Source organism: Anoplolepis gracilipes, chromosome 2 (genome assembly GCF_047496725.1).
Source record: "Anoplolepis gracilipes chromosome 2, ASM4749672v1, whole genome shotgun sequence".
Lineage (NCBI taxonomy): Eukaryota > Metazoa > Arthropoda > Insecta > Hymenoptera > Formicidae > Anoplolepis > Anoplolepis gracilipes.
In genome coordinates, this window is record NC_132971.1 from 9,270,257 (window position 1) to 9,294,615 (window position 24,359).

Below are 24,359 nucleotides of genomic sequence, written 5' to 3' on the forward strand. Positions count from 1 at the left end.
CATTGATCCTGCTCTCGGCGAAGCCCTGGGTATAGCCGACTTAGATTACCCAAAAACTAAATAGAGAGCAACCCTGTTATTGACACCGAGGTAGACGATAACAGTGGGTCACAGCACGTGACATAAATTGGTGGCAGCGGTGGGATAGCCAAAAAGGATCAATCGTTGTTTTTTGAATAAAATTTTTTTTTATCATTTATAACAATCTTTCATAATGAGCAAAAATATTAGTACGCGGTCACAATCTTCCAAAACCACTTCTGAGCATAGCGAGAGTGATACTACTGTCACTATTCCTTTACAAAAACAACAAGTTGAATTAGAAATCATGATGCAACAATTACAAAATAAAGAAAGACTTGTTCGGGAACAACAAGCCGCTCTGATTATACAACAAAAAGAATTTGAAATTTCTAGGGAAAGATTTGAAGCAGAGCAAAACGCTGCTGTTGATATAAATAGCCTTAGTTCGATATTAAGCTTATTACGACAAGAAGTATCCTCATTAAAAACTTTACCAAATCAATTAAATAATTTAGAACAAAAGGTATCTGAAATGCGACAACAAGGTGCATCTAACTTACACGTACAAGATTATATAAGAAATTTGCCACCCCAAGAGCCTATTAATCCCTTACTTGGCAATATAAATCTCTCTTCGACTTCCAAACCTCCAGCTGAAGATACCAATCCTCCTCCTCCACTTGCCTCTAGAAATACCCCTTTGAATGTGGATCATATCCAACTGGCTTCACCCATTCGTATTAAAGATATAATCGATTCCATTCCTAAATATGACGGTCTTAAAATGTCCGTGTTCCAATTCTGTAAAACGTGCGAACGAGCGTTAAAATTAATTCCTTCATGGCAAGAAGAATATCTGTTACCATTAATAATAAACAAATTACAAGGATATGCTTACGCGGCAATAGAAGGAATAGAATATCATAATTTAACCGATCTGACTAATCGATTGAAGAAGGTTTTTGGTCCAAATAAATCGGTCGATCAATATCGCGGGGAACTTGCCAACGTTTATATGAAACCAAATGAAAATATTTTCGACTATATTGAAAGAGTTAAAGAATTAAGATCCGCGATTATAGACAGTGAAACCACCATTCACGGTAATATGAGTGAACAGCTTCGCTATAACATTGAGACGAGAGCACTAGAAAGCTTTATTAACGGCCTTCCGCCCGATTTATTGATTCGTGTAAAACTAGAAGGATATTACAGTCTGGAAGACGCAATTGTTGGAGCTATTCAATTAAGCAATCTTGGAAACCGAAAATCGTCGTAGGAAAATTGCTTTTCCCACACGACCTGTTCCTACCCCTCGTGCAGACCTTACCTATAGTCCTCGTATTCTTCAAAACCCCTCGCGTAATCCAACAGCTTCTCCCATTTCCGCCCCCAGAGTACACGACACGCGTAATAACGTCGCTCCTTTTATTAAACCATTAGTTCTTGGACAACCTGGTCCAAATTTTCCCACTGAAAAAATATGTCGTTACTGCAAAACTCCTGGACATTTGATTACAGAATGCCGGAAATTAGCTTATAGAAAATCATTCACTGGAGACATGAATCCCTCTAATCAATCTTCTGACAATCAGGGAAACGGTCAGAGCGCTCCGGTACAAGGAAGCGTTCGCCGGGACGCTGCTCAACAGGAACGCCCAAACCCCTCTCGAGTCGTGCGATTCGTAGATGCCGAAAACCAAAATCTAGAAACACAAAAATAAATAAACATCGGCTCATAGCAAGCATTTGTGCTCCTACTGTTACTTTATCTTCTCCTGATTTAAAAGGCACATGCACCTTTATGATAGATTCCGGTTCCGATTTAAATTTAATTAAGAAACAATACGTCAATTCTAATATTCTTCCAGATAAAAGAAATATTCAATCATTGCAAGGAATAGCATCCGAACCCATTAATACTTTAGGTGCAATCTATATATCAGTATTAGGGAAACTAACTGAATTTCACATTGTTTCCAACGATATACTTTTCTCGCAACACGGTATTCTTGGTAATCCGTTTTTGAAAGATAGAAATGCAAATGTTGATTTTAAAACAAAACACTTACTATTTGAAAATACTTCGATTCCATTCGACGAAGTGGAATATGTTAACATTAAACCAAGAACAGTCACTCCTTTCTTCGTTAAAATCACGAATCCTGAAATAAAAACGGGATATCTTCCACCAATAACTTCCATCAAAGGAATATACCTTGGAGACGCGATAGTTTCTAATATTCATGGCAAAGCTTACTTGCCTCTTTTTAATACTAATGATGAAGAGTATAACATAGAAATACCTTCATTCACTCTGCAGGAATTTGACACCATTGATACCCAAGAGAATCTATATTCTTCTTGTGGTGCCGACGGAGCCCGAGGGTTATCCAAGGCTGTGACGTCCCGCCAAAAATTTCAAACTAAATTTTCAAAATATAAACGTACCGCTGGAGATATGAACACAAGGTATGAGATATACATATATATCTCAACTTGAACTTAATAAAATATTTAATCAAGCATAGTATTATATAGCTATTAAATTGGACATTGCTTACTTAGAAGTAATAACAAAATAATACTGACCTTATCAGAAAAAAAATAAGAAAAAATATTTGTAATCATTAAACTACTATATTAATTTTCCAAATAAAAGTTAAAATTCTCTTTGCTAGAATATATGGAAATAAAATATTACTGTAACATCAGAATCGTTGAAATTCAATTACGCGATTGTAACAGAAACACTTGCAAACCAATTATATTAGAGTTAAATCATACTAACAATCGCTTTATAAATCCTACATTTCATAAGTATAATGAAAAGAAAAAAATAAAGAAAAAGAAATATTATTCAGTAAAGTACATTTTGGAAGGCATATGCATACTGGCATTGAGAACCATATATATACGCCAAATAAATTAATTTATTAATATTATTAAGCTGCATTTGTATATCAACATGTAAATCTAAATGGAAGACTTTCTTTTAGTGTAATTGATGAAAAAGTAATATTACAAAATAACGCATGACACGTATTATATATGTCTATATATATATTCATATATATATATGTAAAGGAGAGCTAGTCTCCTATGCTAAAGTGAAATCATAAGGAATCACGATAGAAAGGAATTATAAATTAAAAATAACAGTATTAAAATTGCATTAATTAAATCTTCCATATGGATACTATTATAAAAGCAGATATGTCAACATAAAATATGTAATACAACAAGAGAGAAAAGTAAAAGAAATTTAAACATAAAAGCATAAATTAATAAGTGAAAAGAAAAGAAATATTAGTATGAGACATAATAATTTCGATTATGAACATTAACTCTTGCTATAGTTAAATTAATAAGTCTCTCTTGCTGTAAAAAAAAAAAAAAAAAAAAAAATTTATAATATAAGAGTGCGAAATTATTATAATACAAAGAGCCTTTCATTCGCACGATGACGCAATAGGCGACGGCGAGAAAGACTTAGTGAAATCGAATATTATTCTTATCTCTTGACGCAGAGACCCGATGAAACCGAATATTATTCTTATCTATTGACGCAGAGACTCAGCTTGACTAAATATTATGTCAACGCAGAGACCAGTGAAATCGAATATTATGCCTATCTCTCGACGCAGCGACTCGACGAAACTAAATATTATAACAACGTGCCTTTTGATATTCGCCGCTGAATATCAACTTAAGATTAAGAAGAGCTCACCGCTTCTGACGTCTTCGAAGGCGGAGAGTTCCCTCACCAAGAGCAAGAATCCATCTCCACCGGATGATTAAGCCAACCCGGGAAGTCTTGGATCCACCGGACGCCTAGAGGGAGGTGACCCGTGGGGACGGAGCGCAGAACGTCAGTCGAGTTTGCGGACGGAAATAGTCTTTCACCACCAGTCATCTAAAACAGTCGCCAACATTCAACCTAAAAAGTCGCCTTCCTAACTTCATAAGTCACTTCAACATCTCTCCGAAACGTTAGTCCGAAGTCGTGAAAAGTCTCTGTGTCTTTATACATTCACTGCGTCCTAAAATCAATTTTAACTTAATTTTCGTCAGCTACTTTGTGTCGTCAAAGTAGATCTTTAATAATACTTTACTTTCTCGTCTTCGCGACTCGTCTTATATTATAATTTAGAGCTTAGACTCACTCTACATTATAATTTAGAATTATTACTTTATTGTTAACTAATCTCCAATTTCTGGTACAGTGCGGTTGTACCTTTTTCATTTGAATTGTGAACAACATTTGTAATCATTACTTGCAACCTTTGTAAAATCTTCAAGCTTTTAAAATACATAGTTGCTTATTTCGAAATATTCTCAAGTACATTATTTTAATACAGTGTTCCTTCACCTTCAACCAGTGTTTACTATAATTAATTTAATATCGATTAAATATTTAACGTACGTCTGGATCTTGAGCGTTAGCGAGTCCCGTGCCTGGGATAGAGCAGAGTGACGTGCCCCTCGTGTTAGTTCGAGCAGAGCTGAGACTTAGTCGATGAGCTGCTTGAATGTCGCTTGATCCAGATTGTCAACCTGAATTGAATAACTTTTTAAATTAGAATAAAATTTTGGTTATAATTTATAGTAAATGCCTGGTTCTCGTCGCGCCGGTAAACGACATAGACAACTACGTGCCGCTTTACGCCGACAGAGACAAAATTCAAACAGTGATAACGGTCTCAGCCAAGTAGAAAAAGACAATCCAATTAACGTACCGGACAATCAAAGTATTGTCGTAGAACTTTTCGATCAGCTTCCTGCATCTGACTCAGTTGAAGCACCCATCTCGCGAAGAACCTTCGAATTTATTGGCTGGCCCGAACCTTTGGTTGAAATCAAGCTGCATCCTGCCTCAACCTCTACCACCGACATCCCTGAGGGAGATCCACGACGTCCAGAGTACGAGGAAAAGGCCCAGGAAAATCAGCAAAACTAGAGACACTAATAAAGGTAAATTACTATTTTGAATACATACGCATATGATCAAACAAGAGAATATTACTATTTTTAATAAAAAGAAAACGCACTCACATTCCAACAAAATATAATAAAAAAGGAAAAGAATTCCGAATTGAACTACTATTTTCAACACATCGTGTTTGACATTTATATGACATCTTACTACTCTAACAATTTCAACTTCGTAAAATAATTATAATTACAATTTAGACATATGCTTCTACGACTAATGCAATAAACTGTTCCACCCTTAAGCTCCGAAATAAAAATCTTTTATACAGTTAACTAGACATACATACAAGATATATATATATATATATATATCTCATTCTTTTGAATAACTTACGGCTCAGACTATTGACTTTTAAAATTACAAATTGACTCACACTCTGATACCACTCTTAAGAATTATAAAGTTAAAATACTATACCAAGAAATTTGCAAATTTAGATGAGATAAATAATCAATCTATCAATGTAAGAGAGTTAACTACTCGTTATACTTAACTTGATAATAAAATTAAAGGAGCATTTTTTGCTTAATCTCTTCTTCCCATTTTCCATCGGAGACAGTGATTTTTGACAACAATAAATTATATCGCTGGCCTCCACCCACCATATTCCAGTTGTACATTTCTTTATATGTCACCTCACCACACAGTGCTGAACCTGCAAAGAACAATACTTTTAGTAACATATATAAATATCTACATAAGAGCAATAAAAATTTTAATGATTCTTTCTTATTACGTGAATAGATGCATCAACGATATTTATGAGAAATAAAATCATAGTGCAACAGTTGACTTTCTCCTAAAGAAAGAGATATCTACATTTAATATAAATCCAAATCATTTAAATTTCTCAATTTAACTTTGTTCTTTATATTAAAGCAGTCATTAATTACTGAGAAATTTGCTCTTACATTATAAAAGTCGTAAATTAACCTTTCAAAACCAGTATATATTTGGAATTGCTCCGACGGTGAATTCTACTATACAACAACAGTAAGTACTTAATCCCTCACCATTACTATCACAAACCACCTTAATCCCTATCTCAATTTTAATATAATTGAAAATTTGTCAAATTAATCACAATCCATTTATAATTCCAAAACTGAAATTTTCCAATCATTCCAACTTTAAATTGAATAAATTTAAAGCTATTGCAGATATAATTTTACAATTTTATTTTCTCTTTGATTAACTCGAGTGTCATTGTGCGTCACGTTCATTGCATACGCGATAATGGTCATGGTGTCATGGAGTTCCTAGAACTTCCTCAGCCTCTCGTTAGTGCCGAGTGAATTGCATTCTGACCACCAGACTATATCAAATATACAATAACGAGATTCAACGCGTTTGCTTACCGTTTTAATCATTTTCAAATACATATGTCATAAATTTAACCTTTTTATTTTCAACTTTCTTAATTTTTCTTGTCAAATAAAATAAAATAAATGAGACCTCAGACAACTGATTCTGAATTTCAACAAAATCCTTTCGTTGACCCTGAAGTCATATTAGAAACTCTAATCCAATTTATAGAAGAAAATAAAGAAAATATTATTTACAATTTAGACAATATCATAAAAGAGTTTTTAAATCAAGCCTCAATTATCATCATCCCAGATCAGTAAAAAAATCCTCCGAATTATTAGTTCCTAGTACACATTGATCCTGCTCTCGGCGAAGCCCTGGGTATAGCCGACTTAGACAGATTACCCAAAAACTAAATAGAGAGCAACCCTGTTATTGACACCGAGGTAGACGATAACAGTGGGTCACTGCACGTGACACCATTAATCTTTGAAATGTTGCAGGGGCATTTTTCAGTCCAAAAGGCATTCGCTTAAATTGATAATGGCCGTAAGGGGTGGAGAATGCTGTTTTGGGAGCGTCATTTGGATTCATGGGTATCTGGTGGAATCCTGAAGCGAGGTCAAGAACTGAAAAATATTTAGCGCTTCCTAATTGATCAAGTATGTCGGTTATGTTAGGAAGAGGGTAAGCGTCTCCTATTGTTTTTTCATTTAGAGTGCGGTAATCAATAACCATTCTCCATTTTTTATTTCCAGATGAGTCGGGTTTCTTAGGAACTATCCACACTGGTGAATTATAAGGCGAGAATGAACATTCTATCATGTCGTCTCTCAGTAATTTAGTAACTTGTTTATCTATTTCTTCTTTGTGCATGGGAGGAAACCGATATTGCTTGGTGTGGATTGGAAAGTCTGTCGTGTAAATGGAGTGGTGAGTCACGTGTGTGGTTCCTAGCTTATCGTCGAGTAAGTGGAATCTGTCTAGATTATTGGAGATTAATGTTTTAAGATTAGTCTTTTCTTCCTCATTTAAGTGTTCTAATCTTAGGAGTTGTAGATTAAGTTCCGCACGTTCTGGCGGCGTTTTAAAAAATATTTCTTCTGACTGAGACGGATTTTGGTTTAAAGGATAGTTCGCGCTTATCTGATGATGCCCTCGGGAATCGATAACACCGCAAAAACTTCCGTGAGACGTAGGAAAATTAACTTCGTCTTCCTCAGAAGAAGAAGTGGGTTGACAAGTGGAGTCAAGATCAGTGGTACAATGACCAGAGGCTCGGATGACCCTAAGGTTCTGTTGGCTTCACAAGGAGAATATTGATTCTCTTGGATGTCGATGGTATCAAATTCTTGCAATGGAAATGAAGGTATTTCTATTTCATACTCTTCATTAGTAGTATTAAAAAGAGGCAAATGAGCCTTGCCATGAATATTAGAGACTAATGCGTCTTCGAGGTATATTCCTTTTATAAAAGTTATTAATGGAAGATATCCTGTTTTTATTTCAGGATTCGTGATTTTAATAAAGAAGGGAGTAACTGACCTTGGTTTGACATTGACATGTTCAGTCTTGTCAAACGGAATGGATGTATTTTCTAGAAGTAAGTGCTTTGTTTTAAAATCAACATTTGAATTTCGATCTTTTAAAAATGGGTTGCCAAGAATTCCATGCTGCGAAAAGAGTATATCGTCGGGGACTACATGAAATTCTGTTTGTTTTCCCAGTAATGAAATGTGAATAGCACCTAATGTTTTTATGGGTTCGGATGCTATTCCTTGCAATAATTGGATATTTTCTTTATCCGAAAAAATGTGAGAATTAATATATTGTTTTTTTATTAAATTCAGATCAGAGCCTGAGTCTATCATAAAAGTGCATATTTCTTTTAAATCGAGAGATGACAAGGTGACGGTAGGGGCGCAGGTGCTTCCTGCAAAACGATGCTTATTTACTTTTGTGTTTCCAGATTTTGACTGTCCAGCTCTGCGAATCGTACGACTCGAGAGGGGAGTGGGCGTTCCTGTTGAACAGCGTCCCGGTGAACGCCTCCTTGGACCGGAGCGCTCTGACCGTTTCCCTGGTTATCAAGGGGTTGACTAGAAGAACTCGTCCCTTCTGTAAGTGATTTCTTATATGCTAATTTTCGACATTCAGTAATTAAGTGTCCGGGGGATTTGCAATAATGACATATTTTTTCAGTAGGGTAATTCGGACCAGGTTGTCCAGGAATTAAAGGTTTAATAAAAGGGGCATTATTATTACGCGTATCATATACTCTGGGTGTAGTAATGGGAGTAGCCGTTGGGCTGCGTGATGGATTCTGGAGGATGTGGGGCGTATAAGTAGGGTCTGCGCGAGGAATTAATGTGGGTCGTGTGGGGAAAACAGCTCTTTTGCGCTGATTTTCGGTTTCTAAAGTTTTACTTAATTGAATGGCTCCAACGATCGCATCTTCGAGGCAATAATATCCTTCTAGCTTAACACGAATCAATAATTCCGGCGGAAGACCGTTAATAAAACTTTCTAAAGCTCTTGTTTCAATATTATAGCGAAGTTGTTCGCTCAAATTACCGTGAATTGTCAGTTCTCCATCTATAATGGCGGATCTTAATTCTTTAACTCTCTCTATATAATCAAAAATATTTTCATTCGGTTTCATGTAAACATTAGCGAGTTCCCCACGATATTGGTCAACCGATTTATTAGGACCAAATACTCTTTTTAGTCGATTAGTTAGATTTGTCAAATTATGATATTCTATTCCTTCTATTGCTGCGTACGCATGTCCTTGTAGTTTGTTTATTATTAGTGGTAATAAAAATTCCTCTTGCCAGAAAGGGATCAAATTTAATGCTCGTTCGCATGTTTTACAGAACTGAAATACGGACATCTTATGGCATCATATTTGGGAATGGAGTCAATGATGTCTTTAATACGAATGGGAAAGGCTAATTGGATATGGTCCATATTCAGAGGGGCATTTCTTGAAACGGGTGGAGGAGGAAGATTGCCATTGTTAACTGGAGATTTCGGGATTGCATTATCAGGTAAAGTATTATTTTGTTGAGGCAAACTTCTTATGTAATTTTATACATGTAGATTAGACAAGCCTTGTTGTCGCATTTCGGATACCTATTGTTCTAGATTGTTTAATTGATTTGATAAGGTTTTTAAAGAGGAAACTTCTTGTCTTAATGAGCTTAATATTGAAGTGAGACTGTATATGTCAACAGCAGCGTTTTGTTCAGCGTCAAATTTTTCTCTCAAAGATTCAAATTCTTTCTGTTGCGTATTTAAAGCAGTTTGTTGTTCCCGTACGAGTTTTTCTTTATTCCGTAATTGTTGCATCATAACCTCAATTTCGGCTTGTTTTTGTAAAGGAGTAAAAATAGTAGTATCGATATCACTATGTTCAGAAGCAGTTCTGGAGGATTGAGATCGAGTATTCATGATTCAAAATTTATAATCTCCCTAGGATCCCTTTATAGCTAAGGGAGGAACAGTTTATTGTATGAACAATAATATATATATATATGTGTACTTACAGTTGTATTAACTATTACTATGTTTTATTTATTATATTATATATAATTATATATATGTGTATAATGAAATTTTTACGTATTTTATATTTGAAATAATATTATTAAATGATAGAGAAAATGCTTTAATATAGTGAAAGCAATTGCAAATAAAATTTCTAAAAATTTAATTATAATTTTTATGATTATAAGATAAGGTAGTAATATGGTTACTAATGTGTAATTAAATTAATGTTGAATTAAAATAATATTAAGAGATAAAAGAAAAGAAAAATATGTGTATATATATATATATATTTATATGTGTGTGACTTACCTTAAAATATTTTATTGTTGTGAGTTTTCCTGTGCCTTCTCACGTGCTGTTCTTCGTGAATCAAATTCGGGGATGTCTGCGACAGAGATCTCAGGAGGAAATAGTTCAATCTGCATCAGTGGTCCGGGCCATCCAATGAACTCGAAGGTTCTTCGGGTGCTGGGGATGTCAACTGGCTCTAAGGCCTGCGGCCACTCGAAGAGTTCAACTACGATTCTTTGATTATTTGGTATGTCTATAATAAGTTCTTCACTATTTCCAGTTGTTTGATTAAAAGCATTAATTTGGTTTTGAAGTTGCCGTTGTTGGCGTAAAGCGGCGCGTAACTGTTTGTACCTTTTACCGGCGCGGCGAGTACCAGGCATCTACTATAAATTATCGTGAATTATTTTTATTTTGCTAAATTAACTTTTGTTAACAATCTGGATTAAATGACGCCCAGACAGCTCATCGACTAAGTCTCAGCTCTGCCTGAACTGTAACGAGGGGCACGTCACTTTGCTCTTTCCCAGGCTCGGGACTCGCTATCGCTTTATCCAGATAGAGTAAATAATAAATTTCTAATGACTTTAATATTTAGTTAATATTGTAATAATAAATTTGTATAATATTTAATTGTTTATAGTAAATGGCTCTGGGATGTAGGAACACTGGATCTAACAATTCACTTGAAGTAATGCAAGAGTAAGCTAGTATATTTTAAATGTCAAAATAATTTTACAAAGTTGCAAGTATATAAGTTGCTATGATAATGTTATTAATTAAAACGAGAGGTACATCCGCACTGTACCGAGATTAAAGATATCAATGGTAATATAGTATTAAATCTAAGTTAATTTAAAACGAGTCGCGGAGTAGATGAATCTTAAAATATTAAAAGACTCTACCTTGTACACAAAGTAGTAGTCAGAAAAACTAAGTTGAATTATATTTTAGGACGCAGCGAACAAAGACTCAGAAATTCTATCACTTAGGATGACTTCTTCACGTCTACTGTTTAACTTATGATGAACGACTTATTAGAATGATGAGTGGTTAGCGACTTTTAGGTTGAAGGTAGGAAGACAACTGTTTTAGATGACCGGTGGTGAACGACTGACTCTGTCCGCAAGCTCGACTGACGTTCTGCGCTCCGTCCCCACTTTCGGGTCTCTCCCTCTAGGCGTCCGGTGGATCCAAGACTTCCCGGGTTGGCTATGTCATCCGGTGGAGATGGATTCTTGGTCTTGGTGAGGGAACTCTCCGCCTTCGACGACGTCAGAAGCGGTGAGCTCTTCTGAATCTCAGTTTGATATTCAACGGGAATATCAAGAGGCACGTTGTTATCATATTTAGTTTCGTCGAGTCGCTGCGTCGAGAGATAGGCATAATATTCGATTTCACTGGTCTCTGCGTTGACATAATATTTAGTCAAGCTGAGTCTCTGCGTCAATAGATAAGAATAATATTCGGTTTCATCGGGTCTCTGCGTCAAGAGATAAGAATAATATTCGATTTCACTAAGTCTTTCTCGCCGTCGCCTATTGCGTCATCATGCGAATGAAAGGCTCTTTGTATTATAATAATTTCGCACTCTTATATTATAATTCTTCTTACAGCAAGAGAGACTTATTAATTTAACTATGGCAAGAGTTATTATTCGTTCTCAAAGTTATTATGTCTCATTATTAATATTTCTTTTTTTCTCACTTATTAATTTATGCTTTTATATTTAAATTTCCTTTAATTTTCTCTCTTGTTGTATCACATATTTCATCTTAACTTATCCGCTTTTATAATAGTATCTATATGGAAGATGCATTTTAATACTGTTATTTCAATTTATAATTCCTTTCTATCGTGATTCCTTATGGTTTCACTTTAGCGTAGGAGACTAACTCTCCTTTACATATATATATATGAATATATATATATATAGACATATATGTATAATACGTGTCATGCGTTATTGTTTTTAGAATATTACTTTTTCATCAATTACACTAAAAGAAAGTCTTCCATTTAGATTTACATGTTGATATACAAATGCAGCTTAATAATATTATTAAATAAATTAATTTATTTGGCGTATATATATGGTTCTCAATGCCAGTATGCATATGCCTTCCAAAATGTACTTTACTGAATAATATTTCTTTTTCTTTATTTTTTTCTTTTCATTATACTTATGAAATGTAGGATTTATAAAGCGATTGTTAGTATGATTTAACTCTAATATAATTGGTTTGCAAGTGTTTCTGTTACAATCGCGTAATTGAATTTCAACGATTCTGATGTTACAGTAATATTTTATTTCCATATATTCTAGCAAAGAGAATTTTAACTTTTATTTGGAAAATTAATATAGTAGTTTAATGATTACAAATATTTTTTCTTATTTTTTTCTGATAAGGTCAGTATTATTTTGTTATTACTTCTAAGTAAGCAATGTCCAATTTAATAGCTATATAATACTATGCTTGATTAAATATTTTATTAAGTTCAAGTTGAGATATATATGTATATCTCATACCTTGTGTTCATATCTCCAGCGGTACGTTTATATTTTGAAAATTTAGTTTGAAATTTTTGGCGGGACGTCACACGTGACATAAATTGGTGGCAGCGGTGGGATAGCCAAAAAGGATCAATCGTTGTTTTTTTTGAATAAAATCTTTTTTTTTATCATTTATAACAATCTTTCATAATGAGCAAAAATATTAATACGCGGTCACAATCTTCCAAAACCACTTCTGAGCATAGCGAGAGTGATACTACTGTCACTACTCCTTTACAAAAACAACAAGCTGAATTAGAAATCATGATGCAACAATTACAAAATAAAGAGAGACTTGTTCGGGAACAACAAGCCGCTCTGATTATACAACAAAAAGAATTTGAAATTTCTAAAGAAAGATTTGAAGCAGAGCAAAACGCTGCTGTTGATATAAATAGCCTTAGTTCGATATTAAGCTTATTACGACAAGAAGTATCCTCATTAAAAACTTTACCAAATCAATTAAATAATTTAGAACAAAAGGTATCTGAAATGCGACAACAAGGTGCATCTAACTCACACGTACAAGATTATATAAGAAATTTGCCACCTCAAGAGCCTATTAATCCCTTACCTGGCAATATAAATCTCTCTTCGACTTCCAAACCTCCAGCTGAAGATACCAATCCTTCTCCTCCACTTGCCTCTAGAAATACCCCTTTGAATGTGGATCATATCCAACTTGCTTCACCCATTCGTATTAAAGACATAATCGATTCCATTCCTAAATATGACGGTCTTAAAATGTCCGTGTTCCAATTCTGTAAAACGTGCGAACGAGCGTTAAAATTAATCCCTTCATGGCAAGAAGAATATCTGTTACCATTAATAATAAACAAATTACAAGGATATGCTTACGCGGCAATAGAAGGAATAGAATATCATAATTTAACCGATCTGACTAATCGATTAAAGAAGGTTTTTGGTCCAAATAAATCGGTCGATCAATATCGCGGGGAACTTGCCAACGTTTATATGAAACCAAATGAAAATATTTTTGATTATATTGAAAGAGTTAAAGAATTAAGATCCGCGATTATAGACGGTGAAACCACCATTCATGGTAATATGAGTGAACAACTTCGCTATAACATTGAGACGAGAGCACTAGAAAGCTTTATTAACGGCCTTCCGCCTGATTTATTGATTCGTGTAAAGCTAGAGGGATATTACAGTCTGGAAGACGCAATTGTTGGAGCTATTCAATTAAGCAAAACCTTGGAAACCGAAAATCGTCGTAGGAAAATTGCTTTTCCCACACGACCTGTTCCTGCCCCTCGTGCAGACCTTACCTACAATCCTCGTATTCTTCAAAACCCCTCGCGTAATCCAACAGCTTCTCCCATTTTCGCCCCCAGAGTACACGACACGCGTAATAACGTCGCTCCTTTTATTAAACCATTAGTTCCTGGACAACCTGGTCCAAATTTTCCCACTGAAAAAATATGTCGTTACTGCAAAACTCCTGGACATTTGATTACAGAATGCCGGAAATTAGCTTATAGAAAATCATTCACTGGAGATATGAATCCCTCTAATCAATCTTCTGACAATCAGGGAAACGGTCAGAGCGCTCCGGTACAAGGAGGCGTTCGCCGGGACGCTGCTCAACAGGAACGCCCAAACCCCTCTCGAGTCGTGCGATTCGTAGATGCCGAAAACCAAAATCTAGAAACACAAAAATAAATAAACATCGGCTCATAGCAAGCACTTGTGCTCCTACTGTTACTTTATCTTCTCCTGATTTAAAAGACACATGCACCTTTATGATAGATTCCGGTTCCGATTTAAATTTAATTAAGAAACAATACGTCAATTCTAATATTCTTCCGGATAAAAGAAATATTCAATCATTGCAAGGAATAGCATCCGAACCTATTAATACTTTAGGTGCAATCTATATATCAGTATTAGGGAAACCAACTGAATTTCACATTGTTTCCGACGATATACTTTTCTCGCAACACGGTATTCTTGGTAATCCGTTTTTGAAAGATAGAAATGCAAATGTTGATTTTAAAACAAAACACTTACTATTTGAAAATACTTCGATTCCATTCGACGAAGTGGAATATGTTAACATTAAACCAAGAACAGTCACTCCTTTCTTCGTTAAAATCACGAATCCTGAAATAAAAACGGGATATCTTCCATCAATAACTTTCATCAAAGGAATATACCTTGGAGACGCGATAGTTTCTAATATTCATGGCAAAGCTTACTTGCCTCTTTTTAATACTAATGATGAAGAGTATAACATAGAAATACCTTCATTCACTCTGCAGGAATTTGACACCATTGATACCCAAGAGAATCTATATTCTTCTTGTGGTGCCGACGGAACCCGAGGGTTATCCAAGGCCACAGTTCGTTGTGTCTCTGATCCTGACTCTTCTTATCAACCCTCTTCTCCTTCCGAGGAAGAAGAAGATGATTTTTCTACGTCTCATAAAGGCTTCTGCAATGTCGTTGATTCCCGAGGGCATCATCGGATAAGCACGAGCCATTCTTCAACTCATAATCCGTCTCAGTTAGACGAGATCATTTTTGAAACACCGCCAGAGAGCGCGGAACTTGCTTTAAAACTCCTAAGGTTGGAACATTTAAATATGGAAGAAAGGAATAATCTTCAGACACTGGTTTATAATAATCTAGATAGATTCCATTTGCCTAATGGTAAATTGGGAACCACTCATGTAACCCATCATTCTATCTATACTACGGATGATTCCCCGATCCACACCAAGCAATATCGCTTTCTTTCTATGCATAAAGAAGAAATTAACAAACAAGTAACTAAATTACTAAGAGACGATATGATAGAATATTCTCTCTCACCTTATAATTCGCCAGTATGGATCGTCCCTAAGAAACCCGATTCTTCTGGAAATAAAAGATGGCGAATGGTCATCGATTATCGCGCTCTTAACGAGAAAACAATTGGAGACGCTTATCCCCTTCCCAACATAACTGATATACTTGATCAATTGGGAAGCGCTAAATATTTCTCAGTTCTTGACCTCGCTTCAGGATTCCATCAAATACCAATGGATCCGAATGACGCCCACAAAACCGCATTCTCCACTCCTTACGGACATTATCAATTCAAGAGAATGCCCTTTGGATTAAAAAATGCCCCTGCAACATTTCAAAGATTAATGGACAATGTACTATCTGGATTACAAAGCAACGAGCTTTTCGTCTACATGGATGATATAGTTATATACGCTCGATTATTAAAAGAACACGAAGTGAAATTTAATAAATTAATGAAAAGATTACGTGAAGCTAATTTAAAATTACAACCCGACAAATGTGAATTTTTGCGACGAGAAGTAGCTTACCTCGGTCATATTATCGGATCCGACGGCGTACGACCAGACCCTACCAAAGTTACCGCTGTCCATGATTTTCCTCCTCCCAAAAATCCTAAAAACATAAAACAATTTCTAGGATTACTTGGTTATTATCGACGATTTATTCCAAGTTTTTCAAAAATTGCTAAACCTCTAACTGATTTACTTAAGAAAAATAATTGTTTCAAATGGCAAAAGGATCAAGAATATGCGTTTAATAATCTTAAAGAACAACTATGTAACAAACCAATATTACAATATCCCGATTTTAGCAAACCCTTTAATTTAACTACCGATGCATCCGGATATGCAATCGGCGGAGTACTAAGTCAAGGACCAATCGGAAAAGATCTTCCAATCGCCTATACATCTAGAGTACTTAATAAAGCGGAACAAAATTATTCGACCATTGAGAAAGAATGTTTAGCTATGGTATATTGTACGAATCATTTTAGACCCTATTTATATGGCACTAAATTCACCATCGTAACAGATCATAAACCTCTAGTATGGTTACATTCTATCAAAGATCCAACTTCAAGACTTTTAAAATGGCGAATCAAATTAGCCGAATATGATTACGATATACGATACAAAAAGGGAACGTTAAATAATAATGCTGATGCATTGTCAAGAAACCCAACTGTCCAAGTCCTGCCCTTTAGAAAAAGCCCCTCTCTTCCACCCGATCCTGACTCCGACTCTGACGAATCTCTATTTTCAATGCCACAACCCCTTGGCCAAACCTCCGTGGAAATTAACCCCCATACTCCCCCACCTGTAATAACGCATCCCAATATGCCTACAAATAAACCAATTACTGATTCAATGATTATTGAAGATTACAATAGTAATGAAAGCATTATTAGTAATGAAGATTTAGAAACAAGCAGCGATGAAAGCGACACAGAGTTAATGCTAACTGATGTTTTGCCATACGTAGAAGTACCCACTGACTCTAAAACTAAAGTTTTAATAAGCCGTGACAGATTGTTAAAACATAATGATAATTACGTAATTTTTATAACTCTGAACGGAGAACCTCTTGATAACGGAGCAAGAGAGCTACAAGAAGCCAATCTACTACCTACATATAAAGATGTAACTTATGAGAGAGCAAAAATAAATACATTGCGCTCTAAGACCTTGATATCCCTACCATTAAAACTCAATCATCGCACGTTAATAGAGCCAGACAACATTAAAAATTGTATTAAATCATTAGTAGACGTTTTAAATGAATTACAATTAGAGTCTATCTCAATCAAGAATACTAACTTTTTTGATAATATCCCTTGGGCTTATGTAGAAAAACAATTAATTAAACATTTAAACGACATTAATATTCGCGTAACTATATGCAAGGATCTTATTCAAACACCAAATACAGAAGACAAATCAGCTCTTATCCGCGAATACCACGATTCAGCAATAGGTGGACATAAAGGAATAACTAAAACTTACAATCGATTGCGAACTTTCTATTACTGGAATACAATGAAAAAGGATATTCAAAATTTTATCCGGAATTGTCGAACCTGTCAATTAAAAAAATTAACTAGAAGAAAACAAAACAACCTATGGTAATCACCGACACTCCCGGATCAGCTTTCGACAAAGTATCGATGGACATTGTAGGTCCATTACCCGTATCTGATAACGGAAACGTTTACATTCTCACCATGCAAGATTTACTAACAAAATATTCAGTCGCGGTACCATTAAAAGAAGCCACGTCATTAACAATCGCCGATGCCTTTACTAAGAATTTCATATGTATATACGGTGCCCCACAAGCCATTTTAACCGATCAAGGATCTAACTTCTTAACAGCCTTAATGAGAAATCTAGCGAAAAAGTTTAGAATCAAACAATATCATACTACCGCGTATCATCCTCAATCTAACGGATCAATAGAAAGATCTCACCACGTCCTAACAGAATATCTGAAAACACAAATTAATAAAGACTCTAATTGGGATGATCATATCGCTTTAGCCATGTTTTCATATAATACAAGTATACATGAAAGCACTAAATTTTCTCCTTTTGAATTAATTTTTGGAAGAATAGCACGATTACCTTCATCTAACACTATAGTGGAAGAAAATATAGATCCTACATATACCGAATATTTAACAGATTTATTCAATCGATTGCGCGACACACAAGAAGAAGCGCGGCAAAATTTAATTCAATCCAAAAACAGAAGCAAGCATTACTACGATAAACGTATTCACGTACAAGAATTTAAACAGGGAGATCACGTATTCTTATTGAAAGAACCAGCTAAAGGAAAATTCTCTGATCAATATATTGGACCCTTTGAAGTACTTGAAACTTTGCCCAACAATAACATCAAAATTTTATTTAAAAACTCGTCGAAAGTTGTTCACGCAGATAAATTGAAGATAGCTCATATTGAACCAGGATGAAATGCTAAGAAAGACTTTTTGGTTTCAGATGTGTTGGCCCCGCCAACGACCAACAATAGATCCTTTGTACAAAACCTCACCCGCCTTTTCACGGGTACAGCAACGATTACACATTACATGGTGCGTTAAAGCCACCGGATATACCCACACCAGACGCGGATACTTAATCTGCGCAAACTGTTACTCCTCCCTGCTGTCCGAATACTATAGATGGTTCCATAAATTCTTTTATTGTCATTATCTTGTAATCACGAAAAGCTACGAACCAATAATATGTAAAATATGTAAAATACCCCTAGTTACGCTAAGAACATTGAGACAATGCTCTTTGTGTAACGATGCATACTTGTCGTACTCGACTCGTCTAGAAGAAGAACAAATTGATACAGAAGATAATACATTAATTCGTATAAGTGGATACTTTGAATAAGCTATTAAATAGCTATCGACTTTTGTTTTGCACTACTCTTTTTCTCTTTATAGAATGAGCTCAAGAAACCATACTACTGGGCTACAATTCAACACAACATTACAACCTAGTTTCGATCCATGTCAAATACTTTCAATTGCGCGGTGCTATAAATCTTTTGCGTATAGACACATTGCGTCAGGATTCGCTTACTGTACTCAGTGTTATTACATTTATCAACCACAATATCAAAATCAATTTGAGTGGATAGTATCACACCACTTGATTTCTGGCGAACAATTCCGTGAAATAATTTGCGCGCGGTGTAATGCAGATATCACCATAGTCAAACCTGTATATCAATGCGATCAATGTTTATTAAGGTTCTTAGAATTCTTATTGTATTGCGACGAAAGACAAATCAATACTCTTCCTAACCCTCTCATATTACATGTAAACGGAGCTAGATATTATTAATCAAACTCAAACAACGAAATGCATCATTCATCGCACAGTCAGCCAAATTCCTCAGAACCATCCTCCTCACACCCTTCCGTAGAAGCTCTTCAAAGACTATATACCGTACATTGTTTCAAAACTTATTCCTATCAGAAGATAAATGATGTACATGTCACTTTATGCGTCGCTTGTTATACTAAACTAATACCTGAAGCAGTAAAGCAATATTACCAGGAAACTAAGAGACATCAGTGCGTAGATGGCACAAAATTCTACAGAAATAAATGTTATGCATGCGAAAATCATATGGGAACTATCCAACCCATAGCTCATTGTAATCCCTGTATCAATCGGTATTTCGAATTTACTAACGAAATGGAGCAACTACACCGCACAATTAACTATTATGACGATCCTATAATATTAGCAGTCATCGACGACTGAAAGCAAAACATATAGATATAATCATAAAGTAGTAATATTAATATAGGAAAGAGAAAAAGAAGAAAACACAATAAATACCTAAAATACGAAAATACGAAAAGAAAAATCTTACATACATATATAAGGAAGAAATAGATATAAAACAATAGAGAATAGAGATATATATATAAGTGCTTCTATTAAAGGAATATATATATACAAGTATTATCTTTTCAGCAAAGGAATCCATTCCTTGAAGACATTGACGACCTGAGCCTGGTCCAAGTTTAATAATAATAGTAATAATTTTTGAATACATATAAAATAAGTATATATATATATTTCTACTTAGAAATAGTAATTCATAAAATGTGTAGACCTAAGCCTTATAGATATAAGCCACCTTACATTCTGACGCATTGCCCTGGAATTTTCTCTTATCATTGTTATAACGTCCAGTATATTAAAATAGAAGATAATAGATATTGCGTCACCTGCTTCAGATTAATTCAACAAAATTTTCAAGCATATGGACTTATACAATTCCATGGCATATATAGTGGTATTTTTCAAGAAGAATATTGTCATATTTGCGGAAATGACATAATTACCTATACTTCTGTGAAAGAATGTTCTACTTGCTTTATGCACTATTTAGCAATATGTTGTGTTCTCAGAGAGAGAGAGTTAGATTCAAATAATGTAGAAGAGTTATTATATGATTGCGATAATACAGAAGTAAAAATATTATTAATGCATGAATCAACAAATGAAATGCAAATACCATACAATAAAGTAAAAATATATTATATTCGTGCAAATATACATATACAAATAATAAGTTGTATCTGCTTACTTACAGAAATGATGTATCATTTAGTATTATTATTATTCACTGCGCAATCCTCCCTCGCCCTTCTCGGCTTTGATTGCGGAGGACGACATTTAAATATTACATCAGTTTCGTTGTTGGATGTGGGAGAATGCAATCTTCCGCATAAAACATCAAACTCTACGGATACTTATATCCAACTCCTTCAATTATCTGAATATAATCATGCGTTTATAATACAGTGTAAGGTCGAAATTTCAAGAACTATATATTACTGCGGCATGCACTCGCACGTTTCAATCATGCATAACGGACGTGCTGACTATATACATGAAACCGGACACTCACAGTGCAAACGAATGTTTCGTGATGGCACTTTTTTGCTAGGAACAAGAGTTTTAATCGATGGCATCAGAATCAACCAAACCGCCTCCTACAGCATTACCATGGCCGGAAGCGTAGGCAACGATGGAAAATGCAAAGGCACCCAATATTCCGACCACTATGGAACATGGGACGACGTTGTCGTGCAAGCTGTCGCCAGAATATCTTTGAAATCAGCCTATGTCCCCGTGAAACTAAATACTGGGAAAATAATGCTAAAATCAGGAACAATTTGTACGCTCAGTGAAGGATTTTGCATCGATTCAGAGGATGGATATACCTATTGGGAACCGATGCCTACCTCTTCGTGTAATTTTCACCAATACGACGTTCTATATGAAGGACCTGCTATCAAAACTACGGACGATACCAGTGAAGAAAAATCACCTATCGTATACAGCCTGACAACGCAAGATATAACTTTCGCCCTGACAAGAACGCGAGAACAGCCATTGTGCGGGTACACGCTTCTTCGTACAGAGCATCCCAAACTCTTTATACTAGAAACTAAAAAGGGAGACGTCTTCGCCGAACGAGGAACAATTTCAATTGATAATCTTGATATTTTCGCATATATGAACTCAAAGTTTGTATATGTAGAAAAACATATACGACATCAAATGACATCTCTTTACCACAATGTCATTCAACAGAAGTGCGAGCTGGAAAAAGACGTCATAACTAACACCTTATCATTCGCCACTTTACAGCCTGATGAATTCGCCTATCGGTTAATGAAAGGACCAGGATACATGGCTGTCACTGCAGGAGAAGCCATTCATGTAATAAAATGTATTCCCGTTGACGCTATAATTCGGAGAACAAAAGAATGTTATGCCGAGCTTCCTGTAACGGTAAGGAACGCTTCACTATTTCTAACACCAAAATCAAGAATACTCACCAAATTCGGAACCCAGAAGGAATGTAGCTTTGAACTACCAACGCTCTATCGCATAGATGATACATGGATCCAGCTCACCCCTGACCCACAAGTCATACAATTACCCCCACAACGATTACGCCCGATGACCTCTTTGAGTTGGAAATACCTCACCCCAGGTCCATTAGCCATTAGTGGGATATATACGGAAAAAGATATAGAAAAGTTACGAGATCATATTATGTTTCCTGCAGAGAAACCAGCACTTCTAAATTTCATAGCCCGTGGGATGACAGGACAAGCTGTCGTACCAGGAGAAGTCTCTATATACAGTCTGCTAGACGAGAAATCACTCCAGAAAATAGCTTCGAATACTGTCTCGAGAATTTGGGGCGGATTTGTAACCTTCGGATCGGCAACAGCCGGAATTCTAGGAGTATTTCTAATTATACGACTCATTAAATTAACTATTGATACAGCAATCCATGGATACGCCCTTCACACCGTGTACGGATGCAGTCTACACCTACTAGGCGCCGTATGGAGTTCGCTCACACATCTCTTACTTCACCTAGCACGAGGACCCGTAAATCAACGAGGAATAAAACCAGAAGAAGATCAATCTCTCCAGGAGCCAACGAGTCCTCCACCAATAACACCTACAGCACCCAAAAACGAGTCAACTATCGTAAATGCAACAGCGGTAAATACAACCACCCCTATTCCCATTGTTTACACTGACCTTCGAGAACGATTGAACGATATCGAACAAATCCCTTCGATAACATCGGGAATTCGTTCTTAAATAAGGGGGGGGATGTGACGTCCCGCCAAAAATTTCAAACTAAATTTTCAAAATATAAACGTACCGCTGGAGATATGAACACAAGGTATGAGATATACATATATATCTCAACTTGAACTTAATAAAATATTTAATCAAGCATAGTATTATATAGCTATTAAATTGGACATTGCTTACTTAGAAGTAATAACAAAATAATACTGACCTTATCAGAAAAAATAAGAAAAAATATTTGTAATCATTAAACTACTATATTAATTTTCCAAATAAAAGTTAAAATTCTCTTTGCTAAAATATATGGAAATAAAATATTACTGTAATATCAGAATCGTTGAAATTCAATTACGCGATTGTAACAGAAACACTTGCAAACCAATTATATTAGAGTTAAATCATACTAACAATCGCTTTATAAATCCTACATTTCATAAGTATAATGAAAAGAAAAAATAAAGAAAAAGAAATATTATTCAGTAAAGTACATTTTGGAAGGCATATGCATACTGGCATTGAGAACCATATATATACGCCAAATAAATTAATTTATTAATATTATTAAGCTGCATTTGTATATCAACATGTAAATCTAAATGGAAGACTTTCTTTTAGTGTAATTGATGAAAAAGTAATATTACAAAAATAACGCATGACACGTATTATATATGTCTATATATATATTCATATATATATATGTAAAGGAGAGCTAGTCTCCCACGCTAAAGTGAAACCATAAGGAATCACGATAGAAAGGAATTATAAATTGAAATAACAGTATTAAAATGCATCTTCCATATAGATACTATTATAAAAGCGGATAAGTTAAGATGAAATATGTGATACAACAAGAGAGAAAATTAAAGGAAATTTAAATATAAAAGCATAAATTAATAAGTGAAAAGAAAAGAAATATTAATAATGAGACATAATAACTTTGAGAACGAATAATAACTCTTGCCATAGTTAAATTAATAAGTCTCTCTTGCTGTAAAAAGAATTATAATATAAGAGTGCGAAATTATTATAATACAAAGAGCCTTTCATTCGCATGATGACGCAATAGGCGACGGCGAGAAAGACTTAGTGAAATCGAATATTATTCTTATCTCTTGACGCAGAGACCCGATGAAACCGAATATTATTCTTATCTATTGACGCAGAGACTCAGCTTGACTAAATATTATATCAACGCAGAGACCAGTGAAATCGAATATTATGCCTATCTCTCGACGCAGCGACTCGACGAAACTAAATATTATAACAACGTGCCTTTTGATATTCGCCGCTGAATATCAACTTAAGATTAAGAAGAGCTCACCGCTTCTGACGTCTTCGAAGGCGGAGAGTTCCCTCACCAAGAGCAAGAATCCATCTCCACCGGATGATTAAGCCAACCCGGGAAGTCTTGGATCCACCGGACGCCTAGAGGGAGGTGACCCGAAAGTGGGGACGGAGCGCAGAACGTCAGTCGAGTTTGCGGACGGAGTCAGTCTTTCACCACCTCTCATACTAAACAGTCGCTCCCTATCATCCAAAGTGAACAGTCTTTCACCACCTCTCATACTAAACAGTCGCTCCCTATCATCCAAAGTGAACAGTCTTTCACCACCTCTCATACAAAACAGTCGCTAACAACCCCTCATACTAAACAGTC

The 24,359-nt window shown here is 35.3% G+C and overlaps 1 protein-coding gene and 1 long non-coding RNA gene across 2 annotated transcripts; one reads left to right on the forward strand and one right to left on the reverse strand.

Annotated features, from left to right (window-relative positions):
- Window positions 1-1,654: 1,654 nt before the first annotated feature.
- Window positions 1,655-2,402, reverse strand: LOC140675221 (uncharacterized). The gene is made up of 3 exons (XR_012048348.1): window positions 2,331-2,402; window positions 2,097-2,189; window positions 1,655-1,730 (listed from the first exon to the last, which is right to left on the reverse strand). It is a non-coding gene; the product is annotated as an uncharacterized lncRNA (long non-coding RNA).
- An 18,748-nt stretch (window positions 2,403-21,150) lies between these two features.
- On the forward strand, window positions 21,151-22,907 carry LOC140662922 (uncharacterized). Its single transcript, XM_072886637.1, has one exon. The coding sequence runs from the start codon at window positions 21,236-21,238 to the stop codon at window positions 22,706-22,708; it is 1,473 nt and encodes a 490-aa protein (XP_072742738.1). The 5' UTR covers window positions 21,151-21,235; the 3' UTR covers window positions 22,709-22,907.
- The last annotated feature ends 1,452 nt before the right edge of the window (window positions 22,908-24,359 follow it).

Bases quoted from the DNA above. Each gene is read 5' to 3' on its own strand.
- LOC140662922 (XM_072886637.1), top strand. From the start codon at position 21,236: ATGCTAAAATCAGGAACAATTTGTACGCTCAGTGAAGGATTTTGCATC.